This window comes from Aquarana catesbeiana, linkage group LG09 (genome assembly GCF_042186555.1).
Source record: "Aquarana catesbeiana isolate 2022-GZ linkage group LG09, ASM4218655v1, whole genome shotgun sequence".
Lineage (NCBI taxonomy): Eukaryota > Metazoa > Chordata > Amphibia > Anura > Ranidae > Aquarana > Aquarana catesbeiana.
In genome coordinates this window covers 47,266,782-47,282,219 of record NC_133332.1, presented here as the reverse complement: position 1 = coordinate 47,282,219, position 15,438 = coordinate 47,266,782, and the positions used below count along the sequence as shown (strand labels likewise).

General features: G+C 44.7%; 1 protein-coding gene across 7 annotated transcripts in view; it reads right to left on the bottom strand.

The window, feature by feature from the left end:
• LOC141107591 (complement factor B-like) overlaps positions 1 to 15,438 on the bottom strand; it is a 216,902-nt gene that overhangs the window by 65,618 nt on the left and 135,846 nt on the right. For all 7 annotated transcript variants that reach the window (XM_073598436.1, XM_073598440.1, XM_073598442.1 and 4 more), the window contains 2 exons: positions 15,212 to 15,291; positions 6,443 to 6,546 (listed from right to left, as the gene is read on the bottom strand). In XM_073598436.1, the coding sequence (XP_073454537.1) occupies positions 6,443 to 6,546; positions 15,212 to 15,291 (184 nt within the window). The remainder of the gene's footprint in view (positions 1 to 6,442; positions 6,547 to 15,211; positions 15,292 to 15,438) is intronic.

Genomic DNA, 15,438 nt, shown 5'->3' with positions numbered 1-15,438 from the left:
ATTAGCCAACTTGCTCTTGATCAAGGTCTTCTGCTGATCTGAGAACTGTAGTGGGGACTTTTAATGGCAACTATAATCACGGGTATGTTACTCACTGTGTCTCCGACTTTGTGGTTACTCGCAGCAGTGACACCTATGCTGAAATCAGGAGATAGGGTCTCCTCCAGCCTCTCCCACTTCACATTCCTTCCCAGTCAGCTGACCTTTAGTCTCTGCCCCCCAGCCATGCTGTGGACTGAATGGGCGGCTGCGAAGAAGCTGAGTGGGTGGTCACCGACTCCAGGAACTGCCCAGCTGTACAGCCACAAAAAGGCTGGGAGAGCGGTGCGGGATTCAGGAACAGCCCAGGATTCGGGGACCCCTGGCAAATCGTCATTTGACCCCCGGGGGGGTCCCGACCCCCAGGTTGAGAACCACTGCCATAGATGCTCACTGTCAAGGTTGGCACATGTGCCAAAAGCTTATTTCTGCAAAAGACATTACTGAAGGTGAATTGATCATAATACGCAGTGTACAACAGAGTGGCTCAGAAATTAAATGTATCTGTGACAAGAGGGACATTGCAAAAACAGTTCAATTGCCAACCTGAATCCATTCATTGACAATTATGGTATGTTAAGGGTTGGTGGATGTTTAAACAAGGCTGAGTTGAGTGAGCAAGAACAGAATCCTCTCATTATACTGCTCACCATTACATCACCACTTTGCTCATACGGCACTACCATGAAGGGGTTAAGCACCAAGGTAGACACTTCACAGAGGGTGCCATAAGAGCTGCAGGCCTTTGGATTATAGGAGCAAAGAAACAGATCACAGCTACACTGCACAGCTGTGTTCAGTGCAGCAAACTGAGAGGGAAACACGAGCAACAGCAAATGTCAGATTTTCCACCAACAGGTTAAGTACTAACCCACCTTTCACTCATGTTGGTTTGGATGTCTTTGGGCCATGGATGGTAACAGCCCGCAGAACTTGAGGTGGCCAAGCAAATAGCAAACGATGGGCAGTGCTGTTCACTTGCATGAGTGTGCATGCAGTACACATTGAAGTAATAGAATCTATGGATGCCTCAAGTTTCATCAATGCTCTAAGACGATTCCTAGCCATCAGAGGACCAGTCAAGACACTAAGATCTGACTGTGGAACTAATTTCGCTGGAGCCTGTCGAGAGTTACAACTCAACTATAGGCCAATCCAAGACTTTTTAGCTGAAAAAGGCTGTACATGGATTTTCAATCCTCCTCATTCTTCCCACATGGGTGGCTCATGGGAGAGAATGATAGGCATCACACGTAAAACATTGGACTCTATGCTTATGGAATTTAACTCCACAAGACTTACCCACAAGATTTTAACCACCTTCCTGGCAGAGGCATCTGCCATAATCAATTCAAGACCACTTGTTCCAGTGTCCAAAGATCCAGAGACCCCAACTATTTTTACATCAGCTACTCTTACCCAGAAGCTTGGGTCTGTTCCTGTTCCACCTGGCAACTTTAAAGCAGGAAATCTGTGCTATGACCAGTGGAAGCAGGTACAACAGCTCGCCAACTGCTTCTGGAATCGTTGGAAGATGGAGTATCTTTCTACTCTGCAAGGACGCAGGAAATGGCAACGGCTGAACCCTAACATACAAGTTGGAGATCTCATTCTGCTTAAGGACCAGCAAGCTGAAAGAATAGAATGGCCCATTGGACTTATTGTAAAGATGACGTAGTGATGACGGTAAGGTACGTAAGGTGGAAGTTTCAAGACAAGGGACTGTAAAGACTTTCATCAGACCTATCACAGAACTTATTCTGCTCTTGCCCCTTGGAGAATGAACTTGTTTGCCTACGCTGCTGGATCCTACCTGTGACTTCAAGAAGAAAGTGTCTTGAACTATAGTTAACATAACTTGAAGCCTTAAATTAAGAGTTATTGTTATTGCATTATATGCATGTTCTTTTTATGTCTTTCAGGTCTTTAAGACATCTAGCAAATTGCACTGTTTGTTATTTGCAGTTGCATAACTACCATTCTGTTGCATATAGTGACATTTACAATGCCAGACAGGGAGTGTGCCGCCCCAACGGGGCATAGAATTTATATAGATTGTTTCCTTAACCATTTTCTATGGACGTTTTATATTTAGTTCACATGCTGCCATCTAGTGACCTTTTGTGGTAATTCACTTGTTTTCTTATGTTCTTTTTCCCTTATGTTATGAAACACTTCCTTTGTATGTAATGCTCCACCCTTCTTCCTGAGATTGTACTTCCTGTGTAGGGATGAGCTTCGAGTTCGAGTCGAACTCATGTTCGACTCGAACATTGGCTGTTCGCAAGTTCGCCAAACAGCGAACAATTTGGGGTGTTCGCGGCAAATTCGAATGCCGCGGAACACCCTTTAAAAGTCTATGGGAGAAATCAAAAGTGCTAATTTTAAAGGCTAATATGCAAGTTATTGTCATAAAAAGTGTTTGGGGACCCAGGTCCTGCCCCAGGGGACATGGATCAATGCAAAAAAAAGTTTTAAAAACGTCTGTTTTTTCAGGAGCAGTGATTTTAATAATGCTTAAAGTCAAACAATAAAAGTGTAATATCCCTTTAAATTTCGTACCTGGGGGGTGTCTATAGTATGCCTGTAAAGGGGCGCATGTTTCCTGTGTTTAGAACAGTCTGACAGCAAAATGACATTTTGAAGGAAAAAACTCATTTAAAACTACCCGCGGCTATTGCATTGCCGACAATACACATAGAAGTTCATTGATAAAAACGGCATGGGAATTCCCCAAAGGGGAACCCCGAACCAAAATTGAAAAAAAAAAATGACGTTCGAGTCCCCCTAATTCCCATACCAGGCCCTTCAGGTCTGATATGGATATTAAGGGGAACCCCGGCCAAAATTAAAAAAAAAAAAATGACGTGGGGTTCCCCCTAAATTCCATACCAGACCCTTCAGGTCTGGTATGGATTTTAAGGGGAACCCCGCGCCAAAAAAAAAAAAAAAAACGGCGTGGGGTCCCCCCAAAAATCCATACCACACCCTTATCCGAGCACGCAACCTGGCAGGCCGCAGGAAAAGAGGGGGGGACAAGAGTGCACCCCCCCCTCCTGAACCGTACCAGGCCACATGCCCTCAACATTGGGAGGGTGTTTTGGGGTAGCCCCCCAAAACACCTTGTCCCCATGTTGATGAGGACAAGGGCCTCATCCCCACAACCCTGGCCGGTGGTTGTGGGGGTCTGCGGGCGGGGGGCTTATCGGAATCTGGAAGCCCCCTTTAACAAGGGGACCCCCAGATCCCGGCCCCCCCTGTGTGAAATGGTAAGGGGGTACAAAAGTACCCCTACCATTTCACTAAAAAACTGTCAAAAATGTTAAAAATGACAAGAGACAGTTTTTGACAATTCCTTTATTTAAATACTTCTTCTTTCTTCTATCTTCCTTCATCTTCTGGTTCTTCTGGTTCTTCCTCCGGCGTTCTCGTCCAGCATCTCCTCGGCGGCGTCTTCTATCTTCTTCTCCTCGGGCCGCTCCGCACCCATGGCATGGGGGGAGGCTCCCTCTCTTCTCTTCTTCTTCATCTTCTTCTCTTCTTCTCTTCTTCTTTTCTTCTCTTCTTCTTTTTCTTCTCCGGGCCGCTCCGCATCCATGCTGGCATGGAGGGAGGCTCCCGCTGTGTGACGGCGCTCCTCGTCTGACAGTTCTTAAATAACGGGGGGCGGGGCCACCCGGTGACCCCGCCCCCTCTGACGCACGGTGACTTGACGGGACTTCCCTGTGACGTCACGGGGAATGCCACAGGGAAGTCCCGTCATGTCCCGTGCGTCAGAGGGGGGCGGGGTCACCGGTTGGCCCCGCCCCCCGTTATTTAAGAACTGTCAGAAGAGGAGCGCCATCACACAGCGGGAGCCTCCCTCCATGCCAGCATGGGTGCGGAGCGGCCCGGAGAAGAAAATGAAGAAGAGAAGAAGAGAAGAAAAGAAGAGAAGAAGATGAAGAAGATGAAGAGAAGAGCGGGAGCCTCCCCCCCATGCCATGGGTGCGGAGCGGCCCGAGGAGAAGAAGATAGAAGACGCCGCGGAGGAGATGCTGGACGAGAACGCCGGAGGAAGAACCAGAAGAGCCAGAAGAACCAGAAGATGAAGGAAGATAGAAGAAAGAAGAAGTATTTAAATAAAGGAATTGTCAAAAACTGTCTCTTGTCATTTTTAACATTTTTGACAGTTTTTTAGTGAAATGGTAGGGGTACTTTTGTACCCCCTTACCATTTCACACAGGGGGGGCCGGGATCTGGGAGTCCCCTTGTTAAAGGGGGCTTCCAGATTCTGATAAGCCCCCCGCCCGCAGACCCCCACAACCACCGGCCAGGGTTGTGGGGATGAGGCCCTTGTCCTCATCAACATGGGGACAAGGTGTTTTGGGGGGCTACTACTGGTATGGTTCAGGAGGGGGCCGCACTCTCATCCCCCCCTCTTTTCCTGCGGCCTGCCAGGTTGCGTGCTCGGATAAGGGTCTGGTATGGATTTTTGGGGGGACCCCACGCCGTTTTTTTTTTTTTTTTGGCGCGGGGTTCCCCTTAAAATCCACACCAGACCTGAAGGGTCTGGTATGGAATTTAGGGGGAACCCCACGTCATTTTTTTTTTTTAATTTTGGCCGGGGTTCCCCTTAATATCCATACCAGACCTGAAGGGCCTGGTATGGGAATTAGGGGAACTCCCACGTCATTTTTTTTTTAAATTTTGGTTCGGGGTTCCCCTTTGGGGAATTCCCATGCCGTTTTTATCAATGAACTTCTATGTGTATTGTCGGCAATGCAATAGCCGCGGGTAGTTTTAAATGAGTTTTTTCCTTCAAAATGTCATTTTGCTGTCAGACTGTTCTAAACACAGGAAACATGCGCCCCTTTACAGGCATACTATAGACACCCCCCAGGTACGAAATTTAAAGGGATATTACACTTGACTTTAAGCATTATTAAAATCACTGCTCCTGAAAAAACGGCCGTTTTTAAAACTTTTTTTTGCATTGATCCATGTCCCCTGGGGCAGGACCCAGGTCCCCAAACACTTTTTATGACAATAACTTGCATATTGGCCTTTAAAATTAGCACTTTTGATTATTCATGTTCGTGTCCCATAGACTTTAACGGTGTTCGCGTGTTCGAACGAACTTTTTTCCTGATCGCATGTTCTGGTGCGAACCGAACAGGGGAGTGTTCGGCTCATCCCTATTCCTGTGTCATGGATGCAGCTAACAGGCCACATGTAGCAAGACACATGTATTCTGCATAGTAAGCTGCAGACAATATCATCTTTTGCTGCAGACAATATCATCTTTAAATACTACAAACTATGCATCTGTTTGTATCCTGTCATCTGCTGTAACCTGATGTTCAGAATAAAAGCACCTTTGTGAATGGTGTTTGGGGAGTTCAAACTATCTGATGAGGATTGCCTTCAGTGATTATATCTTATACAGGCTAGGCATAGAGGTCTCACAAGGGATAAATCGCTTCACAACAATCGGAGTCAGAATATATATGAAAACACAAAACCCACCTGAAACAGATCAGAAGGAGGTCAAATGCACCTGTTACTGAATCCAGGTTGATCTCAGATGCGTCCTAAACTGATATCAAACTGATACCAATGACATAAGTCCATAGTCATTGACACAGGCCCAAACTTTGTTAGTCCTGAAAGCTAGTGTTTGCATGCGCTTAGATAATAATGCTCAAGTATGGTGATAGGTCATTGCATCGTGTGAAGGAGAAGGGTTGTGCCTCCTCTCTCTAGACCTAATAGGAAGGCTGAAATTTTTCATGTAATCCAGTGGAGCTGTCATGAGATGCCGACTGTAAAGAGTAAAGCTCACAGTACATGTACACACATGGTACAATCTTCTTTGGCTCTACGTATGAGTATTCAGGGTAAATGGGTTGATTTACTAAAATTGGAGAGTGCAAAATCTGGTGCAGCTGTGCATGGTAACCAATCAGCTTCTACCTTCAGTTTGTTTAATTAAGCTTTGACAATAATACCTGGAAGCTGATTGGGTTCTCTGCAGAGCTGTAGCAGACTTTGCACACTCCGGTTTTAGTAAATCAACCACAAAGTCTGTCTGATCGGACACAATGTGATTGAATAGTTTAGGTAGGACCATGTATAACATAGAGGTTGATTTACTAAAGGCAAATATACTGTGCACTTTGCAAAGTGCAGTTGCTCCAGAGCTTAGTAAATAAGCAGCAGTTCTGCTGACTTCCATCATCCAATCATGTGCAAGCAAAAATGCTGTTTTCTTTATTTTTATTTTTTTTTATTTTTGTTCACTATTTTCTGGAATAACATTGTTATGGAAGAACCACAAGAGAACACTGGCAAAAGCCTAAAATGCGAGCCTGTCGAAAACACTGATCTGGACAGCAGGATTACAGATTGCAGTCCTCCTTACCCAGTTCCCTTGCTTTATCTGGACATTCATCTGCTCCAAAGTATCTTTACTTTCCTCTGTAATAAATAACGCTTTAACCAGATTTCCAGACAGTAGAAAGTTTTCTGTGGGAGGAAATAAAAGACAGAATTTGTCCATACAACTGTTTGTATGTTTTTTAACAGGATAACACTTTAGTGCATCTAAAGCCAAAACTTTGAGGTACAAATGTACAAATGTAATTCATAAATACAACAAGTAGCCGTGTCCCCAACTTCCAAGGGCCTGATGGTGACCCCCAGAGCCAGGGAGAACTGACATTCCTCCTCAGGGTGCAGGTTACTAGGCACACCGGTGGAAAGATTGGGCGCCAGTCACTTTTTGTAAAAATGAACAAAAAAGATTTTATTTCTCTTAACGGAATGGTGGGAAAGAGGGTTAGGGCACAGGACACCCTTAGGCACATGCAATAGCATTTAGGAAAAACTCTGCAGATCAAAAATAGAACTAGGCAGACAGCAATACAGATAAAGGGCCTTTAAGCTGAATGCAGCGATCTGTATCTTGTAGCAACTGCTGTCTCCTATAGCAACAACTTCTCTCTCAGTATCCTACTGTAGATCTTCCAGCTTAACCTACAGTATCCAACTGTAGATCCTTAACCGCTGTACTTATCTTCAAGCTTTACTTACAGCTACCTGCAATACTCCTTAAGCCTGGGTTCACACTAGCGCGATCTGAGAGATCGCATGTGATTTTCACCCGCACCGCAGGTTGTATGGCTGAACTCGTATTGGATTCGCACAGAAAATAGTGCAGGGACTTGTTTTTCCCCGCACTAGAATCGGATCGCATGGATGTTCTCCTTTGAGATCCGATTCCTGTGCGAGTTCACACTGCGATCTGTGAACTAAATTGGGGGTGCCATTAGTTAATGACACCCGCAGCGGTTCGCACAAGGCAGTGTGAACTGCCTGTGGGAGAGGAGCGATGCGGGAACCAGCGCTGGAACAAGCGTCTAACAAGTAGAGCTTTCTTTTGGTGGTATTTGATCACCTCTGTGGTTTTTATTTTTTGTGCTATAAAAATAAAAAGACCGACAATTTAAAAAAAAAATCTATATTTTTTATACTTTCTGCTATAAAACACATGCAATAAAATATTTTAAAAAATTGAATTTCTTCATCAATTCAGCCAAAAATGCATTCCGCTACATTTTTTTTGTAAACAAAAATCCCAATGAGCATCTATTGATTGGTTTGCGCAAAAGTTATAGCGTCCAAAAACTATGGGATATATTTATGGGATTTTTATTAATTTTTATTTGTTTGCTAGTAATGGCGGCGATCAGCAACTTATACTGGGACTGCGACATTGTGGCAGACAAATCAGACATCTAACTGAAACTCTTGTCACTTTTTTGGGAACCAGTGACACCAATACAGTGATTAGTGCTAAAAATATACACTGTCACTGTACTAATGACACTGGCAGTGAAGGGCTCAACATCTAGGGCAATCAAGGGGTTAAATGTGTGGCCAACATGGTTTTACTGTGTGTGCTGTTTTTACTAAGCAATGTACTTTGCAGGAAGAAAAAAACAGGACATTGCTGCTGTCAGAAGAGAGCCCTGTGTTTGTTTACCTACACAGGGCTCTCTTCGGTAATGTCCAGAGCTGATCTTTGGGTGCCGGCAACCAATCAGTGACCAGCACCCGCTGATTGGATCATGCTGCAGCCAATCGCTGTACAGCAGGGGCGGCACTGGCACGCTCCCTAGCCCGACGCGTGGACCACGTACTAGGTACGTGATCCTGCACAGGAGAGCTACCTTGCCGCCGCATATGTACTATGTATGGTTGGCAAGCGGTTAAAGCAACCTGACAAATACTGACGTCATTATTTAACCCCTTATTAACCCTTGGGCTGGCCATACATTATACAAAGCTCTTGTGCAATTTCCTTTAGATTTACCAAAAACATATGATATGAGGTCAAACCTAAACACTTTCAACTTGTATGCAGTCAGGCAGGCCCTTGTACAACATAGTTGAAGGCAAATCTAAAGAAAATTGTATAATGTATGGTTAGCTTTAGTTTAGTCTGCTCAACCATAAACAACTCCTTATGTCTCTTCTCCACTTACCATTTTTCCTGATTTCTATTTTTCTAACCATAACAATCTAACAATAATTTTAGAGTCATTTTAAACAGGACAAATTATAAGGATTATAGGGAAAAACATACTTTTTATCTACATGAACACAATAAGTTTTTTAACTAATACTATTCAATGTAGAAAAAAGTGCAAGTTTTTTAGTTGTTATGTGTTGTCTATGGATTGCATAACAAGCAAAATAAGACAATATCACCAAAAGAAAGTTTTGTTTGTCCTAGAAGAAAAGATATGTTATGTCCCACCTATGATGTATTTTTTTCTGCTGTTGCATTCAGCTGCATTACATTGATAATGTTCTAAAGTACAGTATACAGATATCTAGTGGTAGTTCAGCACTTCAACTTGTTTATCTTTGTATTTTGAATCACCCTCTGTTCTAAGATGGCACACATTTTGGTAGATATATTTGGTTGTCCTTGAGGAAATACTTTCATCAGGCATATGTACAGTGGCAGCCCGTCCATGAGGGGCACCACCTTCCTAATGCATGCGCCTGGCCCCTAATCTACATGCAGGGCACCGGATGCATTGATTTCAATTGGGTTTTTTTTGTTTGTTTTTTTTTTGGAAGCACATGATTAGAGCCTGAGGCTCAAATTGGCTTAAAAAAAGGGTTGGCTGTGGGCGAAGAGCACTGCGCTCTGAGCCCACCCAGTTGTGTGACAATAGTGAATTAATATTCGCTATAGTCTTCCCGATTCTCCTCCCGGCCAATCAGGAAGCGGGTCTTAAGACCCAATTGGCTGAGAGGAGATGCGACCGTATTGGCCGTCGAGGAGGAAGCCGCAGAGGAGGAGATGCAGGGGAAGCCGAAAGTAGATGGGGTAAGTGCTGAGCTAGTGGGCGGATGAGCGACCGACGGGGGGTGGGGGTATCGACTAACCGACCAAACAGTGAGGGGAGGTGGTGGGTGTTTGTTGCCCCTCTCCCCAAAAAATAGAGCCACCAGCACTGTCCTACACCCTGCACGCATATCCTGGAATAGTAAATATCACAGAAAGAATTGCTTAGACATGAAAGGAACTAAAGGAATTAATCTTCCTGTGCAGTCAAATACAGAGTCAATATGACAGGGAGAAGTTCCCTACACCATAAGACATACATCATCTATCCTTCATTGATTGGACTAGTTACATCCTACCACTTCAAAAAGATGCCAAATCATGCTTTTACAGGGTTCACAAGGTACAAGAATAGCCTATAAGTGATCCTCGAAATGGTCCTTATGCTTAAAGGATTAATTTAGGTAATTACGGGCACTCCTTGTTCTAGTAATAAGCAAAGTAAAGGCATTAGATGCAGTTGTAAAACTATTGTTGAGGAAATTAGAGACAATCCCCTTCAACTCTCAAATCTCATGCTTCAGGAACTCAAAAGAAATACTCACTCTGACAACGAGACTTTCCGTGAGTGACCAAGTCTGTATTAGAGAATCATCTTATAGCAGCATCAGTACGACAACATCTCAAACTACTACTGACAGCTGTGAGACTGGATTTTTGACAAATAACCAGGAAAATCCGAGCCAGAGTTTAAAATTTCTACATTCCCGAACAGAGTCTTGACCTAAGCTGCATATCAGCTACAGACACAATCATTAAGATCCAAACTGATAAAGCTGACAGCTCAAACATCACATCAGGAAAGTTGCTAAAAGTGAAAGGCCTAAGAAATCCATCAGTCATTAATACAAGCCGTCATGCAAGAAAGTAGGTGGAAGCAGAGCCTCCTAAACATGGACTTGTCAAGAATCCATTCAACCAGCTAGAGAGACTATTCTACATCCACCTTTAAAGGACTTTGTCACCTATGGAGAAGTGACCTAATGTCTTCAAACACTGTTCCAGGATGTTATGTTCAGGACATCGAAGACTCATCAGAGACTTCATCTTTCTCTTGAGAGCACATGTACATACAGTATGTTACCAGTGATTATTCAACTGGTCTACTTTGATCTGTTCTGTTTAACCTTTGGATTATAAATTAGATGAGGCTACACTCATCAGAGAATAAATCTTTAATCTTGAGGACCTATGTTACCAGTGTTTACTCAACTGGTCTTTGTGAGCCTGTTCTTTTTTTCCTTTTAATTATAACTGGAGTCAGTTGAGGTTTGACATACTATAGCCTTGGGTTGTTGTGTTACAGGAAGCCAGAAGAGTGGAACTGTTGAGGTCTACCTCTTCTGAAGATCATCATCTTCATCGGGACTGTTCACGTGTTCTTCAAAACATTTAACAAGTATTCATGCTTTTTTTTTACAGACTTATCAATACATTTAGCATGTTTGTCTTTCTTTCATATGTCTTTCAGGTTCAGAGGACAAGCCAACATTTATTGACTTGGACTGATGTTATGTTATAGTGATATCTATAGATAATGTTCTGGTGTATACTGACATTCTATGGTAGTATAGTGCTACTACAGCTTGCTTATCCTTGTATTTGGCAGCTCCCTCTGTTTTCCCCTACTGTTCAGTGCTGGGTAGTTCAGTCCTAAATAGGCCCTCCCTGCTTCCTCTATGTTGCCTCAGCCAGTTAGTTGTCAAAGGGACCAGATATAGAAAGTCATCATCTTCTTACACTTCAGAAGTGCACTTACTGTATTTCAAGTAAAATTATGTTGGATTCAACGTCTGTGTCCTATTGAAGAAATAAGCTACCTGTGTATTTTGCCAAAGTGGCCATACTGTCCATATATTGCTTAATTACATTTTATTTGCATGGTCATGGGGGGAGGGGGTGGTGATCCAGTGAAGGCAAAATATTTTCAAATAATTGACCCACTCATATCAACCCCAAACTGCACTGATTCTTCAATGTCTTTGTAGCCAGGTGCTGGCAAGTTTGTTTCCACTAAATGTTTTGAGCCATTCAGCATCAGAGAGCTGAGGGTCTCAGTCACGCTTGCCCTTAGCTCTCTCCCTACACTTTCACTCCTCCCCTCTCCTATCTGGTTGTTGCTAAACTCAAAGGGTAGCCAAAGGAAAGACACTGCTACAAACAACATTCTGTGATATGTAGTCCCGAGGATGGGTGGCTGTGCTGTGTAGAGCTGGAGGAAAACTACATTTCCCAAAAAGCCATAGGACTCTGGGGGAGGGGAGGAGGAATTGATACCAGACTACCTGGGAAAGTTCAGGGCAGTTGGCGCTGGGACAAGGGGGAGTGTGAACCTCTTGGGCAGTGCGTGCAGCCGTTCAGGGATTCCAGCTAAGGGGAGAGCCTGTATGCTGTGCCATCTCTACTGAAGAGCAGAGTACCACCGCAACATCTGTTTTGCTGCTACAGAACAGTTCTTAAAAGAGAGATAAAGAGGCCGCTTATCACCATCCACAGTGCTGTTCGCAGGACTGGTGAGAGGGTTGTCAACCAGCTATCAACACTGTTTGGCAGGAACAGTTAGTTATCCAGTGACCGGCTAATCGCTGCACCTTCCACAAATGCACTTAGCCCAGGTGCGCACAGCAGGCAGTAGGCCTTCATACTGAACCCTTGTTCAACATAATACTTGTCATGGTTATGCAATAGAATTTGTCTGTCAGCTTACCTGTCTCCGAGTGTTCATCTCTAGAGACCAGCTGACCCTCACCTGACTGGTTTTATAACCTCTCCTCTAGCACGGCCCCACCCCAGGTCCTATCAGGGAACCCTATATAACCTGTGCACTGCAATTCAGCAGTGCTGATCAACCATTGTGTGTTAGTCTCTGTGTGTACTTGCTGTGTTTCCTACGTCTGATTCCTGTTACCGACTTTGGCCTGTTCTCGACTCTTCCTGTCTGCTAGTCGCCCTGACCTTTGGCTTACCCCTTACTTCCCTGTCATTCCAGCCTGCTGCCTCCTTCCTCTTCTCCTGTAGTCTACGGTGAGCGTGAGCTGCGAGACCCTGGAGGCCGTGAACTGGAGCCAGACTGCAGCGCAGTCCATCCTCACCACTAGAGGCTCTGGTGAACACCCGCTGGCTCTTAGACTCCGCGCCCTGGGGAATCTATGCTCTAGCTCCCACCGGGATCCATGTTAGTTATCCTGTAGACCAGCTTCCTGAACCTTCCAGGGTTCAATCCGCAGCAGTCAGTCCTAGGGTCCACTACCTTAGCGGTGCACTTCCGACTCCCACAGAGTTTATCTGTCACCTGGTCTCAGGTGACCTGACAATACTGTTTCCCTGAATTTCCCTTACACTTGACTTAACTATTTTCAATCATTGTTTGTCTTGCCTATCTTACAACTGAGCTAACAACCAGTTCTCTAGCAGACCCTAACTGGATGCAGGTGTTCTGTCGATATGTGCCCGCCGTCAAAATGCACATGCACAGAACGGAAGGGCCCTTCAGCTGAGTTGCCGAACAGCTGAAGTGACATCCCAAAGCGCATGCGCATATCGTAGGAGCCTTTTTTCGATGGGAGATACCATTTCTTGGGCACAATTTAATGCTATGCAAACAGTGGAGGGACATCGTATTTGTCATATTGTGCATTGCTGTTGCGCCGTGGGTTTACAACGAGGCACAATCTGACATCTATGGTGTCCCTCTGCTCTTTTCATAACTTTCAATTGTGCCCGTGGAATGGTATCGCCCATCGAAAAAACCCTCCTAGGATGTGCGCATGCGCTATGGTGATGTCACTCCAGCTGATCGGCAAATCAGCTGCAGTGCCCTTCCGTTCTGCACATGCCCGGGCACTTTTCGACAGGGGGCACAAATCGATAGAACACAGGCTCGTTGCAAACTCTTAAAGTGCACCAACACTTCGAAGGGCCATGACGTTAGCCGGCAGAAGAAACAACTTAAGGACTTCCCCTGTATTACTTCATCTACTCACATACCACCTCCTGTTACCTACTTTGGGTCACTCGGGCCTGGACGGAGACCTTCAGACAGCCTTAGACCTAGTATAGCCACCATTTGTGCCATTGAGCAGTGTAGCTCTGGGGGTTTAGATATACCTGAATTTTTATTACTGCTCATTGTACACTCAGGGCGACAGTGTTACTGTTTAAGTTAACCTGTGTGGCTGGTAGAATTTTAAGCTACGTGGTATTGTTAACTGTTCTGTATGTTAAATGTACTACCATCTCTGTCATTTAATGCTTTTTTTTCTTATCACTCTCCTTTTTTATTGTTTAACCATTATTAGGCATCAATATACAAAGCTTGCTTTTATTGATTGTTCTACTGTCTGTTATTTCCAAATAGCAGTATTGCTCATGTAGCACCCTGGAGTTTAGTTAGGGAGCTCCTCACAAATTTACTTGCCGGGAGTAGTCATCTTGGTTGATTGATAGGGATTTATTGATTTCTCCCTAAGTTTGGTCTTGTTGCACTTTTCTCTTCTACCACTAGGTGGCCGGGTACTTGGTGGTACTAGATATGAGAAGGAAAACTCAAGGTCAGGTTATGAGTATATGGGGTATCTCAGCCAATGGGCAGGGGTTTTCTTGAATCCCTTGGCCTGCTGGGAGAGCCTATGTATTTGGTGGAGTCAGGTGATCTATGTTCTGTGCCACCTGGACAGCTGTCTGGGTGGATGTGTGTCGTATGCCCCGGGCTGCTAGGCCAGAGATTGGGCCTATCCCAGGGGCATCTGGCTGCTAGGTTGTGTAAGGGCCTATCCAGAAGTGAGAGAGCAGCGAAGGGTTGGGATTGCGGATTGCAGTCCAACCAGAAGTGACGGTTCTGCCGGCCGGAGAACCTGTCAGTGGTCGGATGTAGAATGGAAGCTGTCGCCACGAAGGGACCAGTCGCCTTTACCAGGGACCACAGTGAGTAACTGAAGCAAGTACCGTAACCATATTCTCACCGAAAGGGCACAGTGGAGAATCGGGAAACTTCAAGCGGTGATCAGGTCAGGGAAGGAGACGCTTGCAGAGCAGCCTTGTGTGTCCCCAGAAGAGAAGCGGGGGGGGTGACGCTCGAGGGAGATACCACCGCAAACCTTGGAGGAGCTCAAGGGATTCAGAGTCAGTGAATCAGAGGGTATAGTAAGAGACCAGGAGCTCAGTATTGAAGAACTACAAGGAGCAGTTGCAGTGGAGCTGAAAGAACTGTTACGTTTCAGTTAGAAACTGTTAAAGGACTGTTACCATAGGAGACAGTATTCCTGCAGGTGCAGATGTGGCTTCTTGCTGGGGCCTTTCCCTGCACGGCTGTCCTCCTATTGAAGTCTCGGAGTCTGCCAATTGAGTTTGCAACTATGTAAGGGTGTCCTGGCCCTAACCCACTTTCCCTTCAAAATATAAAAGGACTGTTAAAAGAAATAAAACCTCTTTTACATCCAAAAAGTATCTGGCACCCAATGACTTTCACCATCTTTGCACCCACTATGCCTCACAACCCACCACATATTGAAGGATGTCAGCTATCTTTGGCCTTGGAGGTTCTCATTAGACCAAAAAAGGTAGAAGACTTTACTATACTGAGTACTAGGTTTGCTGTCTGTGATTCCTGTGTGAGACCTAGTGTTCGGGTATGTCCAAGAGGTTGGGGGTTTTTAGAAGGTTGAGGCCAGCATCAGAAGACCTATCTCAATCAGCGGCACTTTCGGGGGTTGTGTTACGTATTTCTTACTTCACACTTTGTTACATTTCCTGGAATATTTGAACACTTACCATGATCCTTGCAAGACACAGCCTTGCCTCGTTGTTTTAATGCCCAGGATGCTCCACTTGTACATGGAAGACAAATAGGCCTGTAAAAAGAAAATCATTTTGAAATGCTTTCATTGCTTATATTCTTTGGCAAAATATGCATATTTCCATACATTTTTTACAGCGCATTGTAAGAAAATATTTTTCCTTGCTTTTTATTTTGCACTTTTAGTGAGTTCAAATTTTTA